This window comes from Sminthopsis crassicaudata, chromosome 5 (assembly GCF_048593235.1).
Source record: "Sminthopsis crassicaudata isolate SCR6 chromosome 5, ASM4859323v1, whole genome shotgun sequence".
In the NCBI taxonomy this organism is placed as follows: Eukaryota; Metazoa; Chordata; class Mammalia; order Dasyuromorphia; family Dasyuridae; genus Sminthopsis; species Sminthopsis crassicaudata.
This window is the reverse complement of record NC_133621.1, coordinates 208,643,814-208,666,049: the sequence shown is the minus strand read 5'-3', so window position 1 is coordinate 208,666,049 and position 22,236 is coordinate 208,643,814. Positions and strand designations below refer to the sequence as shown.

Here is a 22,236-nt window from a genome sequence, read left to right as displayed (position 1 = left end):
TTTTTGTTGTTTATCATTTTTTCAGTTGTGTACCTCTTTATGACCCAATTTGGGGGTTTCTTGGCAAAAATACTGCAGTTGTTTGCCATATCCTTTTTATAAATGGGGAAAGTTTAAGGAAACTTAACAAACAGGATTAAGTGACTTGTCCAGGGTCACATAGTTAATAAGTGTTTGAGGCTAGATTTAACTTAGGAAGATGAGTCTTCCTGATTTCAGGTCCAGTGCTCAATCTACTCTCCTACCCAGTTGCCCCCTTCTGTCACTACCCATTCACATCTCAAACCATTGCATTCTGCCTTCTGTCCCCACCTTGAGCTAACGCTATTATCTTCAAGCTCTCTTTCTGCAACATTTGCCCCTGTGGATCTCAATACAGTCTTCTCATTTCACTATGCCACCTTATTCTCTCCTGATTTCCTTCTTTTTTACATGACTTTATTCTAAATCTTCTATTGTGATCCATATATTTTCCCCTGGTTCCCAAAGTTTTATCCATAGTTTTCATACTTTCTCCCTTAGCATCTTTCATCCACTCCCAGTGCTTCAGTTGTCTATGCATATGACTTCTGAATCTATATATAGCATCACAAAATCATAACTTTAGAGCTAGAAAATACTTTAGAGTTCATTTAGTCCAAGCCCTTTATTTTATACATGCAAAAAAGAAATCCAAAGAAATTAAATAACTTGTTCAAGATCACACAACTAATAAGAGGTATAACTGGACTCTGGTTTCAAATCCAATCTTCTTTTATCTGGACTATACTGACTTCTGATAACATCTCTCCTCTGATCTCCTCTCTCAGTCCTAAATCTACATTTTTGACACTTCTGCTTGAATGGTCCTATTGACACACCAAATTCACTTCATCCAAAATGGAACTCATCATGTGCCCCCAAATCTTCCCTTGGTTCCAACTTCCCTATTTGTGTTGATGACTCTAATCTCCAAATTACTTTAGGCTCAAATCTCCAGAACCACCTTTAACGCTTTATTCTTCCTTACTCTTAAGAGTCAATTAGTGGCCAAATTTTATTTCTGCTTCCATCATCATATCTGTAACCACTACCCCATCAGAGCAGAAGAATCGATACAAGGACACTCTCAAGGTCTTCCTGAAGAGCTTTGGAATTGATTAGGTGATATAGGAGACATGGCACAGGATTGCCCAGCATGACACACTTGCATCAAAGAAGGCACTGTGCTCTATGAACAAAGCAGAATTGAGGTAGTTCAAAAGAAACATGAAATGAATAAATTTAGGAAATCCACCTCAAGTGTTCCCATGGATCATTTGTGCCCCAAGTTCATAGTGGCCACAATCAGACACACTGTAACTTGACTCTAACATGGGATGTCATTTTGATTCTCTTTGAGAGTGAAGGATAACAAACAACCACTACCCCACTCAAACTGCCTACACCTTAGGTCAGACCATTAGCTCAGTATTATATTTAATATTTTCATGGGTGACTTGGATAAAAGCTACTTATCAAACTTGCATGTGACAAAAAAAGTAGGAGGGAGAGCTAAGGTCTTGAATGATAGTGCCATGATTTTAAAAAATCTGGATAAGCTAGAATGTTGAAATTAATAGTAATAATGATGTTGATAATAGTCGTAGCAGTTGATATTTATAGAACACCTTAAGCTTTGCAAAATACTTTGCACACAATATGTCATATTGCCCTCATAATGACCCTGTGAAATGGGTTGCTATTATTATCCTTATTTCACATAAGGGAAAAGTGGTCTTGTTTGTCCATAGTTACACAACTAGTAAATATTAGAGGGAGGGAATAAAGAGAATGTGCATTTATTAAGCACCACATGTTAGGCAGTAGTACAAAGTCCTTTTATAAATTTTATTTCATCTGATTCTTGCAACAACTCGGGGAGATGGGTGGTGTTATTATCTCTGTTTTGCAGTTGAGGAAACTGAGACAAACAGGGCTTAAATACCCTGCCCTGAGTCCTACAGCTAGTAAATGTCTGAGGCCAGATTTTAACTCAGATCTCCTGGATCCAAGGCCCAGTGTTCTATTCACTGTGCTACTAAGTTAACTCTCAAGTGGGATACTACAAACTTCCCAGTCCAGAAATTTTTCATATCATTCTGCCTCCCAAACTCATTAGGTATTATATAATGGGAACAAATGTCAAGTTTTAGACTGGAACTAAAAATAACTTCACAAGTATAAAATGATGCAGGTGTGGCAAAATAATTCACCTGAGATAATCAAAGTTTTAATGTACTATAAACTCAATATATTCCCTATTCTAATATAGCTGGCAGGAAAGCTAAGGTAAGTTTAGGATGATGCTCTGAGAAAGACACTGTCCCCAGCTCCAAGCAAGTGATTATTCTGCTCTGTTCTACCATGGTCAAATCTCACATTGAACTATTGGGTTCATTTTGGGACATCACATTTTAAACTGGACATTGATAAACCAAAGAATGCCAAGACAGGGCAACCAGGTCACTGGAAGTCTTTGAGGTGATGCTTTATTAGGATTGATTTAAAGAAGTGAGGATAGTTAAGATGGAGAAGAGAAATCTCATTTCTGCTTCTACAATCTCTCTCCTCTGGTTGTCACCTTGCCATTCATATTGCCTATACCCTAGGTCATCACTTTATTCTTTCATATTCTATTTAATATTCTTATCAGTGACTTGGACAAAAGCATAGATGACACCCTTATGGCAGTGGCAGATGACTTAAAGGTAGGAGTAATAGCTAAATATTGGATGATAGTGTTGGGGTGAGGTGGTTGGGGATATGAGGATAACCTTAAACATTTGAAGGACCTTAATGTATTGAAGGAAGTAGATTTGTTCTACTTATTCCCCAGAGAACAGAGATAGGAGCAATGGGTCGAGGTTCCAGAAAGGAACATTTAGGTCAGGGCAAACTTCAACACAATTAGAGCTATACAGAAGTCTTGCTTGGTCGAGTAGTTTCCTCTCACTGGAGGTCTTCAAGCAATGGCTTTCTGACTACTTGTAGAATTTGTGGTAGAAAAAGTTTGTGTTCATTTATGGATTAAATTATATGATCTCCTAAGGTTTTTCCACTTCTAATATTCTATAGACAATCATCTTTAGGAAGGATCACAGAGAACACACTGTAGTGGGGATTCTCCTTTGCCTTGTTTATGGCTAGTTGGAAGAGATGGGTTACCATATAAAAACAAATTTATGTTGACATCACTTTAGTGTCTGGGCCGAAACAGTTTTCTCCTTAGTCTTATTTTCTGTGAATTCACTGGATTATTCCCAAGTTATTCCTTCTAGAGTGGAGTTTATCTCAGTCTTAAATTTTTCATGTGACGGTGGGCCCACACACTTTCCTCCTGATTTAGACAATTCTCCAATTCCTTCCTGTTATAGGAGACTTTTCCTTGATAGGATTTAATTCACATTCCCTAGTTATTGATAAAACACATTGCTGCTTATTCCAGCTTCTCTAAGTACTGTGAATAATTAGATGTCATTTTCTCCCCTCTCCTTCTCACCCCAGCCTGTTAAACAAAACCTTTGTCAGGAGTTTAAATTCAGAGCAAAGGAGGCAAGATTTGCCCGGTTAAGCTAAAGTTCAGTGAATGAGTCCCTCCTGGAAGTACTTGAGGAATTCTTTCTTCAGATCAAAATTCTACATCTGGAGCAAATGGGAGACCAATAAATCACTTAACTTTTTATAATAATCTTTAAGGAACCTGTCAGATCCCAGGGTTTACTCAAGTTGGAGGCTATTTATGGCTGCTGTTATTACTACTTGAGTCTCTGGTAGAGTCCCCTAAGTTTCTTTTAGATCATTGTTAATTTATCTTAAGTCAGCTAAATCAACAAAAAGGTAAATAGGCACCAATAGGGAGTTTTTTTTTAAATTAAAAAGTTTTTGGTAAAACTGAAAGCCTTATTAATCTTTTGCAGATGACAACTCATATATTGCTGATGATTAAAGATACCCATGTGTTACATGAGGGTTTTCGGCTTCACAACCCATCTCTCTCTTTCTTGATCTTTCAGTAAAATTATAAGCTAAACTGGTGACTTCATAATCATTTCCTTGGCAACAGATTGATATCACAAGCATAGAGGAAAATAGCTCTTATTTAAACACAAGTGTCTTTAATAACAGTGGGAGAAAACAGAAAACTACTGGCAAAGTAAATTGCTTTTCTTAAAACTGTTTTCCTCCTCCCATGCCTTCCCCATGTGCCTGAGTGTAAAAGTCTACCTTTAAAAGTGCCTCATCTTCTAGATCAAACACTTAAGAGAAAATGACAATTACAAAGCTTAAAACATCCTAGGCAGAGCTAGGAGAAAAACCTCTACAGGACAGTTGGAAATACATCAGTGAAAAAATATGCAGGAGTGCTGAATACACTGTTTGTGTTTCTTCCTTACATAATTGAGAATTGCAGTCAGATTTGGGGGAATTATGTTAAATTTGATGCCTAATGGTTCTCTTTTTCAGGGGGGTCCTTCCCCCTTGATCTCTGCAGCTTTTTTAAGTTGCCAGGTTTTCTGGGCAGAAGACTTAGGAAGGGGGGGGGGAAAGAAGTCCTGAGGGAATTTGTGATTGTATGTGTATGTGATGATGATGATGATGATCTTGATGATGATGATTTAATAATTCTTCAGGATCAAGGCACAAGTGTCTGACCACTCACCTTTATCTATCCACCATTCCATAGTTACAGATTACCTGAAAAGTCAAAGATAGAAAAAAAAAGAAAAAGGAAAAGAAAAAGAAAGAAACTTTTAGTGGCAAGTATACTGAAGACTATACCCTGGAATAAATCATTAGCAGAAGGTTTCAAAGATTTCTTCATCTTGTGGCAACCAGTTTGTTTCAGTTACAACCAGGTGTGCTGTGCGATCCCCACATATTGCCAGTTGGCTTGTGCTTGTGCAGCAAAACTCTAAGGCAGCTAAAGAAACAATGGATCACTGACAACTTCCATCCATCATCCCAGTATTCTGCCCAGGGTATAAGCAACAAAGAATGGGCTCCATGTGTGGAAGTTCCCCTCAGGGAGGAACCTTCAGGGCTTATATGCTTTAAAAAAAATCCTAAGAAATATTTATTAATTGTGGAGATTCTCACTCTGACCAATTTTTTTAAAAGTAAGAAAAAATAGTATACTTCAATCTACATTCAGAGTCCATCAGTTCTTTCTCTGGGGATGGAGTAACATTTTTCACTTTAAGTTCTTCATAGTTCTCTTCGATCTTTGTATTGCTTATATGCTTTTAAAAAGAAATCTGCTAATCATCTTCTATGGGAGACATAACACAAGCTGCCTTGTGGGGTTAGTCTGCTTTGCAGACAACTGATCTTGGGGGCTTGTAGGAGGAATCAGCTTACTATGTGATACAAATATAAACTAACACCATTGTTTAGTTTGAGAGAATAGATCCCTCAGTTGTCCCAGCCTGGTGTGAATCCGCCCAATAACTATTTGTGATTTTCCACTCCCATATGTATTATGGCTTCCCAATTTAGGGGGTATGGTATGTTCCATTGAAGTCAGTCTGCTTGGACGTTCAGAAATATGTGTGCAAATGATTCCTTCCACCTGCCCATAATTTCTCTTTGACTATTCTTTTGTCTAGAGGAAAATCAGATAAATAAATTTTTTCCCTTGGTGTTAAACAGGAAGACTGTTTCCAGACTGACACAAATTTAGTGGACCAGATTCAATCATTATAATTTGCTTACCAAATTAAAGGACATTCAGGATTTTCCTGCTGACTCCTGTTCCAAATCTGAATTAGGAAATTAAAACCCAACTAATGCTTACTGTTTTAAAGTACACTTTCATTGGAACTTTGTTCTTAAAGCAATGTAAATAAGAAGCTGTTTTCTCAATAGGCTTTGCAGTTGATTAATTGTGGTATCATTATCATTTTGCCTGAGAGAGTTAAATTCCCTCATTAAAAAACTACCTTTTTGAGACTTCCATGTGAAAACTTTAATAATAAATATTCAAAATTTTGTAGTTGTGTGTGAGATCAGTAATTGCACACACATACCGTTCCTCATGAGCGCTAGTTGGCCTATTGTACCTGTTGTTGTTGGCCTGTGTACCAACTTGCTCGTTTGGTAGGCAGATATATGTGTTTTCCTGTGGGCAGTGGGTAAGCACATGGATTTTACCCGGTGTGTCTCAGCTGCTGGTGCCTGAAAATGTGGCCCCGATTGTGAAAAGCAATCCAAACTGTCAACCTTGATATTACCTCAACCTGTATAGAATGTGGTAAAAATAATGCAAGATTTGTTTTTTTTTTTTTTTTCAGCCTGTTTCATATTTTCCAGGCAATAGACTGCATCAATCCAGGGTTCATTGTTAGTTCTTTGATGAGCTGACAGTACACTGGAAGGAAAATAAGAATGCACTTTTAATATTGAAGGGCCACATGATCAATTTGCTATCTTGCTATTTATTAATAACCAGGGAACTTTTGAGCACTGATTTCCAGCATTTTTAAGGGAGGTAGGGGCTCTCCTATCATCCCCATTTGTAAAATCCTTATACTCTTCCCTGTACAAGTCTCATATTATTATATATTGACTACCTAACAGCATAATAATTAGCATTAGCAATCATTACCCTTTCTTGTTCTTTCCAAAATCTTGACTTATGCAAATTTTTTAGAAAATGTGTGTCACAGACTTTAGTGTGTAGGATAGTCTAATATGTTTGCAAAATTTTGCTTCCGATGTTTTCCTTCAGTACGCTACAATTCATTCATGTCCTTGCTAAGAAATGGGCAGTGGTCAGGGGAGGAGGGGAGTGGTAAGTATGATATACACTGTGATCTTTTGTGATTCATCCACTATTGTTGTGGTTGTCCTATGGCTTTTTTCAAATGGAGGAACAACATTTTGCCTTGGTCTTTGGGGTAACCCCAGCAAGATAAGCTTCTCAAGAAGCTTTCTCAATGTTGGGCTTCTTTCAATAACCATCATAACCATTTACACCCCCTCTTGCCCTTGTACTCCAAGGATTGTTTCCCCTTCCCTAAATTATTTGGTTGCTAGTAGCACAGCCTTGTGGGCAGCTAAGTAACATATTGGATAGAGAACAGGACCTAAATTCAGGAAAATTTATCTTCCTGAAATCAAATCTGGCCTCAGGCACTTATGAGCTGTATAATCTTGGGTAAGTCACTTTACTCTGTTTGCCTATTTCTTCAAACTGCAAAATGAGAAGGAAATGGCAAAACACTCTAGTATCATTGCAAAAAACCTCTAATGAGGGCACCAAGAGTAAGATGCCACTGAAATGACTGAATACACCCAAGTATGGCCTTTAACTGGAAAACTCGCTTTTTCTCTGGAATCCCACACTTACCTGCTCTGGAGCTTCTCATCCCCATCTCCCCGGTTATGTAGATAAAAAAGCTCACAGGCCCAATTTTCAGCCAGCAAAGGGATCCCACAGGCCTGAGACTTTTCTCTTGGCTACCCTAGAGTCCCGATGGCCATACTATATAAATCCACCAAGCCTTATCATTACTTTACTGGGTACTGAGGACTTCCAATGCTTGTCTGATGTTAAGTTTTACTACCCGTGAAAGCAAACGTCACCTCCGTCATGGACAGTTAAACAATATCTTTTACAGTGGACTTTTGCATATCTGAAACCCACCTATCCAAAGCCAAAAGTAATGGGGGAAGGGGGAAGAGATTTTATTCTGCCATGTTTCTTACAAGGAGGAGATCAAGGGTCAAACTCAATTCATAAAATTACTGCAGTCATTTTCAGCTGGCTGAGAGAGTTCACAGATCAAAAAAAAGAATACAGTGGCTCATAAATGATTTCTGATATGCACAATGCGAGTGGTTTTTATTTTTTTATTTTTTTATTTTTTATTCTCAGCATGTGGTGCAGCGCCTGCCAAAAACCATCCTCACGGCTATTGACAGGTAGATTAGAAATGGTCCAAGATGGTTTCCATCATTCCACTCTAGGCTAGTCATCCATTTAAGCCATTTAATAGAAGTACAACTCAAAGCCTGCTTTGTACAGATTTCTTCCTCACATTTTGATCTTCTCTTTCAGTGTGGTGCTCACCTTGGGCATGTTTTTGATGATGGGCCTCGACCAACTGGCAAAAGATACTGCATAAATTCCGCTTCCTTGTCTTTCTCTCCTGCGGAGAATGGGAACACTGAAGACAACAGTATCAACATCCCAGCCCAAGCTGGCAAAATGGAGCTGTAGAATCAAATTCAATATGAAACAACGATCTTACCAATTAGTAGGGGAAAAATCAGAATTGTCTACTATTATCTTATTCCACATATGCATTTATATTTTTCAAACATAGAAGGGTAGTTTATGCTATTGATTTTTTCTTCCTTCTCTTCTTTTTGCTTAAACAGAGAGGCCTTAGCCAGGAGTATATTTTGCAATTGATTATATTCTTAACTATTTGTATGTAGATTTGGAGAAAAGAGATAGTTTTGAGAATGCCTTATCATTAGATATTTGAATACCAAGCTGCAATACTTTTTTAAAAGTGGATTTAAAGAATTTCTCCCTTGAATAAGAAGGGGTTGGTGATTTGGCCTCCAGACTCCAAATTAGAGCATTTCAGTGTCAAGGCAATTTGAAGAGAACTGAGGCTGAGTAGTGAGTTCAGACCTGCAAGACAGATGGCCAGAGAGTATTTATGTGGATCTATTGAAGATAAGGATGGAGTGATGCCTTTACCCTATTTGTAGATTTTGTGGAAAGTTTGAACTAAGGCAGTTTATTCCCACTAAAAGGGTGTGAAGGTCTAAAGTCTTTCCTTATGTGAAATTGCTGCCAGATCTGAGGGGGTATGGAGAGTGTTGTGGAAGGGGGAAGTAAACATTAGCTCACTTTCAGGACTTGATTTTATTTTATTTTCCTTTGAAAACATTGAAATGCAAGACCAGTGTACAACTTTGGGCTCCATTTTGCTCAAGGTTCACACTGAAGAACACCTGCCATGGTCTTTTTGTAAATCCTTTCCACACTCAACACCAGTTGCAACTGAGGCAACAGTTTGGGAAATTTGAACTTCTTAAATTAAAATAATGGAAATGAGAAGCTTCAAACCAAAGTAAGGGATATGGTGGAGAAATTAAGAGATACATTGAAGACTGGAACCATTGCATGGTGGGACTTTGCTTGGGCAGACATAACATGGAACAACACAACAAGACCCTAAAGAGGGTGCATACCATACAAGAGGGTGCAAGGCCATTCTATAAATGTAGAAGTGGGATTTGTGGATGTTGGGAATTAGGTGTCTTGGGTTCCAGACTCTTGCTTGCGATTGGTTTGCTATGTTAAACATTTCTTTATCTGTGCCTGTGTCCCCATGTGTGAAATGGGAATTAAAGCATTTGTAAAGTACATTGAAATCCTCAGGGCAAAAGCACTATATTGCTGCATAATTAATATGAATAACAATAATATTAGCTAGCATTTTTGTAGTGCTTTAAGGTTTGCAAAGTGCTGTACATATGTTAATTCATTTGATCATCATGACAACCCTGGAGGTAGGTGCTACTATTGTCCCCATTTTACAGATGAGGAAACTTGAGGCAAAGTAGGATTAACTGACTTGCCAGGGTCTCACATCTAGTAAATGTCTAAGACAAGATTTGAACTCAGGTCTTCCCTGATTCCAAATCCATCACTCAATGCATCGTCCTACCTAACTGCCTCTGAATATTAGTATTATTGTATTATTTCCCTTTTTTAAACCAAATTTTTTTTCTGGTCCTAAAAGGCCCAGAGGTTTCAGGCTTAGCAATTTAAATGAAAAGAAGTAGAGAGTGGATTCCCTTAGTAGATTGGCATGGAAACAGTGGGGCTTAGAGCCAAACATTTTTCTTTGTTTAACAATGGGGGCTGATTTTATTCTTACACATTTGCAATTTAATATTTAGTCAGACTGGGGTCAGATATTGTTGTTCATAAGATTGGAGCAGGAATATAAGATGGAGTGATGTCACTTAATGGTGTAGTGACCTAGAATGTTTGCTGACCAATACCAGATCTAATTTTTACAAATTAATAATCAATAATGCAATTAAAGCATGGGGCTTGAATTCTAAAAGTCAATTCTTATTTTAAATAAGTAATTAAAAAGGAAGGAATAGAGAAAAACTCATGAAAAGTTTTGCCATAGACTCTTGAGAACTGAGTCAAAAACAAGGAAAGAATTCTTTGGAACACTGGAAAAAGAAAAGGAGTAAAACAAAAGAAGAATTGGGTGTCCATGTTGATTGCATTTGTATTCTGAGTCCCTGTATCAGAGATCCCTGAAATTCTGCTGCCTTTTTATTGCAAAATGGGCCGTATAGTGTCTTCTCATCCACCCTATTACTGTCCTCCTCCTTATGCCCTATAACTCGTAAGGGTTCCTTTTTCCTCTCTGAGGTATAAATCAGACTCAGATAGATCTATCCATAGCTGCCTTGCCCTCTATCCCCATTTCAGGGATCTACTACATTTAGGCCTCCTTGGAGATCTCTTTTAAGGTTGACCAAAACCTAGGCAGGCCCTGGAAATATGCCATATATTCATGAATTCTTTTCTATTGGTTCCTAATTAGGGAGTGAAGTCTCACCTTCCCAGCACTCCCTTCACAATCTATTGTTCTAAGAGATTCAGAGAAAGTCCAAGCATCCAGGTAATAAGAAATACCATATGGTTTGAAAAGAGCTGCTAAGTTCCTCATTATTAGCCTATAGAAAAACCTGCCTAGATGTTAACTGGATATTTAATATGGAACTTCAGTGGAGAAAAGTAAAGAATAAAAAGGATCTCTTCTGCCTTGGTTTCTTCATTGCCATTCCTTCATCTTTTTGTCTTTGTGAGGCTTAGCATTTCCTGGGACTGGGATTATTCTCTTCCTTCTTTTTTTTTTTCTTCCAGAAAAGCCCATTTTTCTCTCAATACATTTTCCAATGTCAATTTTAAGGAAAAAAAAAAACCCAAACCAATATCCATTAATAAAAAGGTGGGGTGTGTACCTGTATTTTAATTCCATTTTGCTTTTAAGTTTGTATTATCAAATTTCAGAATATTGCTGTCTTATGTTAAAATATATTACTAAAATTTCAATGAGCAATAATGTTAGCTGTCATGCACTAGATTTATATTTTACAGGCTATGGAATGCAGTGAACTGAGTCAATATAGTGAAGCATATGCGATCTGTGGAAATTATACCATTTGAAATAGGAAACTCATTGTGCTCTCCTTCCGTGCATTACAACATGGTGCAGAGCAAGAGAGATTTTCTTGTCATGCTGGACCCTGCTCATATTATGGAGTACAGACATTGCTCTGCTTGTGGTCATAAGGAAGGTACCTTGAGAGAGCAATGATATAAATACTGCCTTATCAGAGCATTTCTATTAACTTTGCACTTCTTTTATGCTTTAAAAATCTGAATCCAAATGATGTAGCAGGTTGAGAATGTATTTTACAATAGTCTTCCATATTGTTACTTTATTTGAAATGTGTTTCTTTAAGTATGAATAATGAGTGAAAGAGATGTAAACGAGGGAAGGGATTGCATCTTCATCTTTGTATCTTCCAGCACCTAGGACAGTGCCTTACACTTAGAAGGCACTCAATAGTTACTTCTTGAATTGAACTTAATTGAATTGTTGAATCAAATATTTTTGCCTTAAATAGATTTGTAATAACATTTCCCCCTTCTAAACACTACAAACTTTTCAAAAATGTTATAAAATGTTCAATGTTCAAAGCTTTTCTTATGCCTATTGTATTATGAAGAGTTATGCAATAAAATTCCTTTGTAAAGAAATGTTTCTGGCTTTATTTCTTGAAACCTCTTCCTTTAACAGAGCCTCAAATATAGGTAATCAGTTGTCATTGAACATGGCCTTCAGAAGCATGGAAACAGAATGAACTGCAATTCCTTGCTTGGACCAGTTCTTAGAAAAATACTTACGGAAGCTAGAAGTGCTGGAATATACCTATAGGCAAGGCAGAGGCTAATGGGGTTCTTAAGTTTGAGATTTCTGAGAGATGGGACATCACACACTCATATACATTCCTCATTTGGTCCCTCATTTAGTTCTTGAAATTTCTAAGATGAATGATATGGACATCCTAGACTTTCAGGAAAGGAAAAATTTCCAGAATAACCCAATGAAATGCAAAAACATGGTCCCTGATCTTAAGGAGCTCACATTTTAATGGGGCAGATGACATGCAAACACATATGTGCAAGGTATAGCTCATATAAATAGGAGACAACCTCAGAGAGAATAAGTTAGCTTTTATATACATATGTATATATAAACACATACACATAAACATGTATATATACACACATATATGTATGTTTACTCTTTTTCCATATTGTTCCATTTAAAATTTTTCATTATTTACAACATTGCCCAGTTTTAAGAAGGTGCTTGATCATGGGCCATGAGCCTTATATAGGCTCAATTTTAAAAATAAAAATCTAAACCAAAAACAACTATGGGGCCAGAGCTATTTTGTAAGTCATCCCTGGTACAAAGGACACATAGGAGAGTTTACTTATGACAAGATCTGGCTAGATTCTTAGAGCCATTCAAATCCCTAGATAAGTATTACAATAAAATTGACTTCTTAGGAGCCCATGGAAGACTGTGTTATTAATGTGCTATCAGAGCTCTCTGCTGTATGTGTTTTCGTCTTTATCTGGTGTTGGGTCTCTCTCTCGTCTCTCTCTCTCTGTCTCTCTCTCTCCTCTCTCTCTCTCTCTCTCTCTCTCTCTCTCTCTCTCTCTCTCTCTCTCTCTCTCTCTCTCTCTCTGTCTCCCTGTCTCTCTCTCTGTCTCTGTCTCTTTCCTCTCTCTCCTCTCTCTCTTTCCTCTTCTCTCTCTCTCTCTCTCTCTCTCTCTCTCTCTCTCTCTCTCTCTCTCTCTCTCTGTATTTTTCTCTGTCTCTCTGCCTCTCTTTCTCTGTCTCTGTCTCTCTCTTTCCTCTCCTCTCTCTTTCCTCTTCTCTCTCTCTTTCCTCTCTCTATCTCTCCCTCTCTCTGTCTCTCTCCGTCTCTGTGTTCTCTCTTCTCTCCTCTCCCTCTCCCTTCCTCCCTTCTCCCTTCTCCCTCTCCCTTCCCCCCTCTCTCTCTGTCTCTCTCTCCACCTGTTCTTCAGTCTCTGTCTGTCTTGCACATGTCACTTCTTCCCCTTCCTTCCTTTGATCAATTCTGACCTATAGTTCCATTTGAATAAGAACTTGACAAGATCTTCAAGACAGGGAAGCAATCAAATGCTCCTAGCCACTGTATTTGTTTAAAAGCCTCCTGAGTAATCAGTAGTATATTAGACACCAATCAACAGATATTTTTTAAGCATTTACTGTGTGTGCTAAGTGCTAGGGATACAAAAACAAAGAACGAATCCTTGCTCTCAAGAGTTTATTCTAATGTGTAAAGAAACTATATGGGGAATCAATACAATAGTAAACTTGGAATAGTTGGAGAGGGAGTGTAGTAGCAGTTGGGATAATAAGAAAGTTTAGTGTAGAAGATGGTGCTTCAGTTGCATCTTGAAAAAAGACGGGTGCTTTGAGATGAATGTAGGAATGAAAAGAATAAACATTTATGTGGTGCCTACTATGTGCCAGGAGCTGTGCTAACATTTTACAAATATTATCTCATTTGATTTTCATCACAATCCTGGGAAATAGGTGCTGTCATCTCCATTTTACAGTTGAAACAGGTAAACAGAGACTAAGTGATTTGTCCAAGGTCACTTAGTATGTGTCTGAGGTAGGAGTCAAACTCAAGTTTCTGACTCCAGGCTTAAACCTCTATCCAGTATTCCACATAACTGAAGGCTATATTTTGAATGTCAGGGATAGATAATGCAGCTGCACAGAAATGGCAGATGAAGTGGCATGTGTGAGAAAAATAGAGAAAGCTCATTTGACAGAGATGGTAGGAAGAAGATTAATATGCAAGGAGGCGGGAAAAATAACTGGGGTCATGCATGAATGGCTTTAAAAACTATTTCAATAGATAATAGGAAGTCACTAGAGTTTATCGATTAGGGAGAATTGATATTAGATCATTGCTGGAACTCTGAATTCCCAGTAATCAGCCGGAATCAGGATCACTAAACATCTTTATTCTTGATCTTTTCCAGTCAAGGTCAGGGTGTTAGGCCTAGCAACCTCACACACACCTTTCTCCCTCAAACTCCTGGAGAGACTGAGTCAGCTTCTGCGGCTCAATTCCTTTTTCTCCTCCTACTCCTCCCACACATGTCACGCCCCCCTCTTTGTCCCACCAATCAAGTCAGCACAGAACAGCTGGGGAGGGTCAACCTTCAAACAAGTTAATAGGGAACTGTCCAATTGGCAATTAGTCTCACATGCTTCATTATCCAAGTGCATTGCTCTTTTACAGCCCTTTACAGATCACTGCTTGAAAAAAATCCTTTTTGGCAAATCTCATGTGGAAAGATGAGTAAAGATAGATTGTAGACTTAGAAGACAATTAAAAAGCTGTTTTGTACCAATCCAGGGGAAACTAGAAATTCCAATTCCAGGAGAATTGAGATGGTGACTCTTATTAGCAGAGACAGGGAATCAGATGTAGGAGATGCTGAAGAGTGAGAAACAAGAAGATTTGGCAAATGATAGGATATATATTTGGTGAAAATGAGTGAAGAGTCAAGAATAATGCCAAGATTGAGAACTTGAAACTCTGAATGTATTAATGATTACATCTTTGACAGAAATAAAGAAGTTTGGAAGAGGGGTAGGTTTGGGACAAAGATAACAGATTCCGTTTTGGACATGTTTAACTTGAAATGTCTCTAGGATATCTTTTCTGGAATCCCCCCACACTTTTTTCCCTTCTCTTTTCCCCCTTCCCTTCCCTTCCCTTTTTTCCTTCCCTTCCCTTTCCTTTTTTTCTTCATTCCTTTTCCTTCCTTTCTATCCTTTCCTTCTCCTTCCCTATCTTTCCTTCTTTCTTATCCTCCTCCCTTCCTCTTTTTCTTCCTTTCTTATTTCCTTCCTTCCTTCCTTCCTCCCTTCCTTTTTCTTTCTTTTTTTTTTTTTTTTATTAAAGCTTTTTATTTACAAAACACATGCATGGGTAATTTTTCAACAATGACCCTTGCAAAATTTTCTGTTCCAAATTTTTCCCTCCCTCTTCCCATCCCTTCCCCTAGATGGCAGGTAGTCCAATACATGTTAAATATGTTAGAATATGTGTTAAATCCAATATATGTATACATAGTTATACAGTTATCTTGCTGCACAAGAAAAATCGGATCTAGAAAGAAAAAAAAACCTAAGAAGGAAAACAAAAGCAAGCAAACATCAACAGAAAGTATGAAGATGCTATGTTGTGGTCCACAATAAGTTCCCACAGGCCTCTCTCTGGATATATATGGCTTTTTTCATCACTGAACAACTGGAACTGGTTTGAATCATCTCATTCTTGAAGAGAGTTATATCCATCAGAATATCATCGTATAGTCTTCTTGTTGCTGTGTATAATGATCTCCTGGTTCTGCTCATTTAGCATCAGTTTATGTAAGTCTCTCCAGTTCCTTCTTTTTCTTGAGTCCTCTTTTTTCTTTCATTCTTTTTCACCAGTTAGAAATACAATAGCTACTTATAGAGCTGATTTCACTGCTTATCAGCATGAAAGCTTTAACTTACTCCATTATTACAACCAGGGATGCTTCACTTGGTCTTAGACACTCTTGACAGCTCCCACTTTTTAGGACCTCATGATACTGATGCTGGACTCATGTGTACATCTGATGGTTTTAGCTATACTGAACTCAAAACTCTGTAATAAGACCGTTATAGGACTTGAAAACCTTCGGGAATCATTGGATTCTCTGAGACATGATAAGACTATTGTAGGACTTGAAAGCCCTCAGGAATCATTGGATTCGGATTTTCTGAGGCATCATAAGACTGTTGCAGGACTTCAAAACCTGTAGGGATCATTGGATTCCCTAACATACAAAAAGATTGTTGCGGGACTTCAAAAACTTATGGGGATCATTGGATTCCCTAACATATAAAAAGACTGATGCAGGACTTCAAAAACTTGTGAGGATCATTGGATTCTCTAACATGTGAAGCAATGGACAATAGATTGGTTTTGGACTATCTCTTGATGTTTTAAGACCAATGGACATTATGGCTTCACTCCAATCTGGAGAGGCAGATATTTTGCTTTTAGATATTTTTGTATTGAATTTGATTTTGCCCATTCCATTGCCATTTCTTATAATCCTACCAGTCAAGTCATTACTGGACAGACTATATCCACAAGATGTTCTCTTTTAAACAAGAGAAGGGAATTTGGGGATATGCACAAGATGTGGCAATACACATATGTGATTGCTTGTAATTTTTAAATTTTGATTTTACATTTTTAAACTCTTTTGAGTTTACATTCTTAAATTATTTTGATTTTACATCTTTAAAATATTTTGGTTTTACATTTTTAAGTTATTTCAGTTTTATATTTTAAAATTATTTCAGTTTTACATTTTTAAATTCTTTGATTTTACCTTAGCAATGTACTTCTGGCATACACAGAAAGTACAGCTAAGTGACAGACTGACTGATTTTTGCCTGACTTTTTTTGTCTTTTTTTTGACAACAACTTTGTTTCCATTGTGATGTGGAAAGGCCTGGATGCCATTTGGAAAGGCCCAAGTTGGGCCCCAGGTACATTCCTTTCATTCTAGATGCAGATCCAGAAGCAGAGGGGTTGATCCCCACCAGAGATATTTGTGACCTGGGGATCCAAGAGAAGGACCAAACAACAGCCCAGAGGTACCAGCCAGATGTCAGCAGCCCTCCAGACGCTGATGGCAGCAATGTCCCTCCTGACCGTGACACCAGAGACAGCAGACACAGTTCCAGTGTAGCAGCTGAAATGGATTGGGTGATATGCAATATAAAGACTGTAAATTTCCTTGAGTATGACTTTAATGAATGGGTTGAACACTTGGACACTGTTGAGCCTAGTTCTCATTGTCATACTTATATGCAATATAAAGACTGTAAATGGACAATGGGCCTGCTTGCTTCTCCCATGGTTACTTGCCATATGGTGGCCTGGGGAGAGGCTTTGCCCTATGCTTTCTATTGAAGGACTAAGGACTATGCTTTTAAATTAGTGGGTGAAAAACCAACACACCCACCTGCCATTGTTATTGAGACAATGTTTCTGGACATGACTTTGCTTATGTGCACCTGTGAAACTAGAATTGCTCTAGAATTGTGAAAATAAAGACTTGTGATAAATTAGAATTGATCTAGAATTGTGACAAGTGTCATGTGTATAAGTGAACTAGAATTGTGACAATTGTACTAGAATTGTGAGAATTGTGCATAATTGTAACATTCTTTCGTGGTGACATCTTATCTCATTGACATCCCTCCTCCTTGGTATCTTCTCTCCTTGGACTTGACTCTGTTGAGTAGGTCAGTGGTGTTGCTTCCTGCTTCCTTGAGCATGATCTCGTTGATCAAACAAACTATAGTTGATGCTGAGTAGCTTGACATGAGATGAGCGATCCCCGCTTTGAAAGAAAGGGGATTTGTAAGGGTCCAAAGAAAGGTCAGGTAAGCACAATTGAGATGTAAGTGGACCAATCAATGGTCTTTATCCCCGGATGTGCTTAAAAGTTGAGTACTTAGGAACTTCCTTCATGATGGGACCTCCACCCATGGCAGGAACCTAGATCTCGCATTGAAGTCTCGGTCAAGTTCAGGATGTAGACTTCATCATTGATTGGCTTGTGTCTGTGACCTCATTGACTCTATTTAAGCTCAGGACAAGGAGAGCCCTGTCCTTTATCCTCTTCCCCTTCTTTCCCCTCTTTCCCCTTTCCCCTGTTACTACCACCTGGAGCCTGGACTGGGAAGTTGATACTAAGGTATGTGCAGGAGGTCATAGGGTAGATGTGATTTCTATGAGATAGTAGCCAGAGGATTCTGAAGACCTCAAATAGAGGTTAGATTGATGATATTATATTTACCAGATTTTCTCTGATAGGCCTAGGAATAAGGACAGATTAGCATTAGTTAGGGAGAGTAAAATAAAACCCTAACAAAACTCCACAATTTAAGTAATCCACTAGTCTCAGCCTCTTTATATTTATTTATAATTTCTTTATATTTGCTATAGTTATTTATTTATTGGTCCTTGAATCTTATAAAGTGATTAACTTTATTTTATAGGGGTTAATAATACTCTACTCCTGCAGGGAGTTTTATTCTGGGGGAATTAGTAAGACTAAATTTAGTTCTGTAATTTTAAACATCATGGAAAGAAATGTGAAAAGAAAATTGACATGTAGAGGCCATTTCAGGAAATGTGTGCCTATCTGTCATCTGGAAATTTCTGAGGATTCCAGGGAAAATGGGATTCGGAATTATGGTTTTTAGGAAATGATGAATGACCTGATTACTTAAAGCCACAAGTTGACCAACATTTAAAATAACTTTTCGTTTTGGTATTTAATGGCAAACTCTGGATGGTCCCTTCATCCTTTCCATATTCTTAACAACAAGAAGAGAGAGAACATCCAGCTGACTTATAATGAGGAGTGAGGAAGATATGGCCCTTCTCTGCCTTGATATTACAGCAACATCATCAACATATTAGGTAATGCAGACAGACTCAATGAGGCAAGCTTACACTTTGGCCATAAATGTTTCTGCTTTTATTTTTATTCACCTAATCTCAGATAAATGAATATTTTTCATAGATGTAGGGGTCAAGACTTGGAAGAATCTTGTGAGTTCAAGAGATCTGGAAGTTTCTCAAAGATTAAAGTTAACATATGTCAATAGGAATTTTTTCATCAGAGGTGATTGTTCACAAGAATAGAATTAGTATAAACCTGGATCATTTTATTAGCAAACATATAACAAGAGTTGTTGGACAGTGTAGCACTGAGGTGAATGTATAATGCTCGATCAGCAATCATGTAAACTTTTTTATACCCTAATCAGGTTTAAGTATCAATGTTTATAGGTTGGTACTGAATCTTATTTTTGTCAGATGTAGGTTGTGAGTGTTCTGTGTTTATTGTTCCTTTTGCATATAGGAAATATCTGTCCCATAACTGATTCACAAACCGAGTACCTTTAAATTATTCCTTTAAATAAAAACCTAAATATGAATGTAATGGTAAACTTTAAATAATCTGTCAATGGGAAGCTGATATGGAGATTTCAGCAGCCAGAATGGGAGAAAAATGGATATCCCTCCCATTAGAGACAAAACTCTCTCAGGGTTGAACCCAGTGCAGAAGCATGGCTGGGACCAGAATAGTGTAGCCCTTTTAGTGTAGAAGGTAGTGGACAACAGCACCCCAACCTCTGTGAGCCCAGCAGTGGTTTCTTATTGTTATACAGAGTTTATATTAGAAAGAGGAAGAAAGGATGAGAGGGATAGTATCTGTCATACAAAACACAAAGTGTGTTTACCCAAATGTTCAGTTTCTGGCACACCTGATCCAGTTAACCTTCCCTTGCTCTCCCACCCCCAAGAGGCAGAAAACTTCGAACACGTGTTTGACCATTATCTCAGCCTTAGCAGAGTCACTCTATCAATGAGGCGCTGAGATAAATGTGGGGTGTGAGTCTTAAGGGCCTGGGCCATTCACAGAGCAGATCTGCATTGCATATGACCCACCTATCCCAAGACCTGATAGAATAAAGAGGTGTATTTTGGTTTGATTACAATTCATGACAGATTGATAAGTGCAAAGGCACTCAGACTTCAGGTTCCCCCACCCCCTTCTCTTTTAACACTACAGATTGTAAGGCTAGGCCAGCATCTGGTGTTCGTTAGATGGCTGGGTTGCATCATCCTTATGATTGCTGGGAGAACATCTCCTCCTAACATTCAAGCTATTGGAGAGAAGTGTATGGAGGCACAAAATGGCCTCATCCGGTTTACATCTTCATTATTGCGCTTCTCACATACCTGCTTACATCTGGAAAAAATCTCCAGGTGAACCTCTTGGGCTCTTTTTCTAAAGAGTAACTATAATTATTAGGGTTATACCCAAACTCAGCTTAGAATAGGTATGTGGCTGAATTTCAGCCAAAACCCTGCGCCTGTCTAAAAGATTTTTTTCTTCCTTATACCCATTGGAAACCAATTACTCAAGAGGGGCCTTATTTCCCCTCTTTGCACACAGCCAGTACAATTTCTGATTCTCTACTTACAGTATTTGTGTTCTTCAGGGAGAAGACCAATGACATTTGAAGAGTCCTCCTAACCTCTCATCAATTCCCCCAGTGCCAAGTCCAGTGATCCCAAAATGGATTATAATAATAGTTTATATTTACTTAATGTTTTGTAATTTATAAATTTCTTTCCTCATAGTGAACCTCTGAAAGAGAGTATGAGCATTAGCATCTTAGTTTTATAGATGAGGAAATTGAGACTCAGAAAGGCTATATCTTGCCTATGGCTACATGAGTATTAAGTGCTTTAATAAGTGGCTTTCTTCAAACCCAGTGCTCACTTGGCTATCACCATCAGGATGAGTCAGGAAATAGGACAGAGAATAATAGACGGCAAATGGAAAATGAGAGAGGAATGAGCAGGCAAAATAAATAGACTGAACAGTCAGTTGGTTTCTAGAAAGGGGGACAGATCATGCTAGGAATACCCCAGTTTTTAGATCATCTATAAGTAACTAGCTATTGTTACCTAATTATGAGATCCTTAACCAGTGACCAGAATGTGGGCATATAACTGGAAGAACAAAACTACATCAGTCTTGGAAATTGTACTTTGACCAAAGTCCTGGGACAAAAAAATTACAGGTAAATATAAAGATGACTCACGTATTAGAGAGGAACTGGTCTCATCCTATGTCCAAACACAGTAAGGAACATAACTTTAGGACATATTTTGTCATCTTGTATTGTAGTGATTATGACAAGCATTTATAAAAATGCCATCATGAAAATAATTGTAGTTTATATGGCAACAATCTGCTGCAGAGGATGAGGAGGGAGAGATTCTATGAAAATCCTCTTCCCAATTAAATCAACATGTATTTTAAAACTTAAAAACTGCAGCAAAAGGGGAAGCACTAAAAAGCACATGTTGAAAAACATGATTTAGTGAGAAGAAATGGGAGAATTCAAAGGCTTACTCTCTGATATTAACTTGAATCTATCTCTTCTGTATTTTTTTACATATACTTATTAATGTATTTTAAGATGAAAACTTAAAGGTTTTAAATTTAAGCTTAAAAGTTAAACTTTGAAATGTAAAATATTTGAAGACAAGGACTGTTTTTGTGTGTGTGTGTGTGTTCTTGTATTTCCAAGGCTTAGCACAGTGCCTGGTATATAGTAAGTCCTTATGTTTATGGACTGATATATAAGACATGCTTATATAGTTTGAAGACTTTCTTTAAGAGATTTCATCAGTTGGACTTGGCAAACAACAAATAGTGTCATAAAAAATAAATTGATTATACTTTAACAAAGAGGAAATAACCAATTTCTTGTGGGAGTCATTTCCAAATTAGTCATCAGTGTACACTCTGATCATCACTTTATGAAAGCAATGATCACCAAAGGAAAAGAATACAATGAGAAATAATTATGGTGTGTGATTGATTTAAACTGATCTATTTAAACAAGTTGCTGGTGTTTAAACAAACAAACAAACAAAGAAACAAACAAAAAAACCCCAGGAGAACAGACATCAGCACAATCAATCAATATTTATTAAGTGCTAAATGCTAGAGATATAAAAGGAGGCAAAAGAAAGTCCCTGCCCTTAAGGAGCTTACAATCTAATGGAGGAAACAAGATGGCAGCAGACACATACAAAACAAACCATATGCAGTATTAAAGAGGAAATTATTTACAGAGAGAAGGCACTAGAATAAAAAAAAAATTTTTAGGAAACCTTCCAGTAAGAGATGAGATTCCAACTGGAACTTAAAGCTAGAGTACCTAGTAGGTAGAATTTAGGAAGGAGAGAATTCTGAACAAAAGAGAACCAAAGAAAATGTCCAGACCTGAGACATAAAGTGTCTGTCTTGCTTGTGGAATAGTGAATGGGCTAGTGCTGTTGGAATCAGAGTATTGGAGGTGGGTGGGTTTAAAGTTTAAGAACACTGGAAAAGTAGGAGGGGCCTACATTGTGAAGGGCTCTGAATACCAAATTGACCATTTTGTA

General features: G+C 37.7%; 1 protein-coding gene across 1 annotated transcript in view; it reads left to right on the top strand.

The window, feature by feature from the left end:
• Window positions 1-11,836, top strand: part of MSRB3 (methionine sulfoxide reductase B3) — a 183,765-nt gene extending 171,929 nt beyond the window's left edge. The window contains exon 7 of the mRNA XM_074269722.1: window positions 8,081-11,836. Coding sequence (XP_074125823.1) covers window positions 8,081-8,242 — 162 coding nt within the window. The 3' untranslated portion in view covers window positions 8,243-11,836. The remainder of the gene's footprint in view (window positions 1-8,080) is intronic.
• Window positions 11,837-22,236: the final 10,400 nt, after the last annotated feature.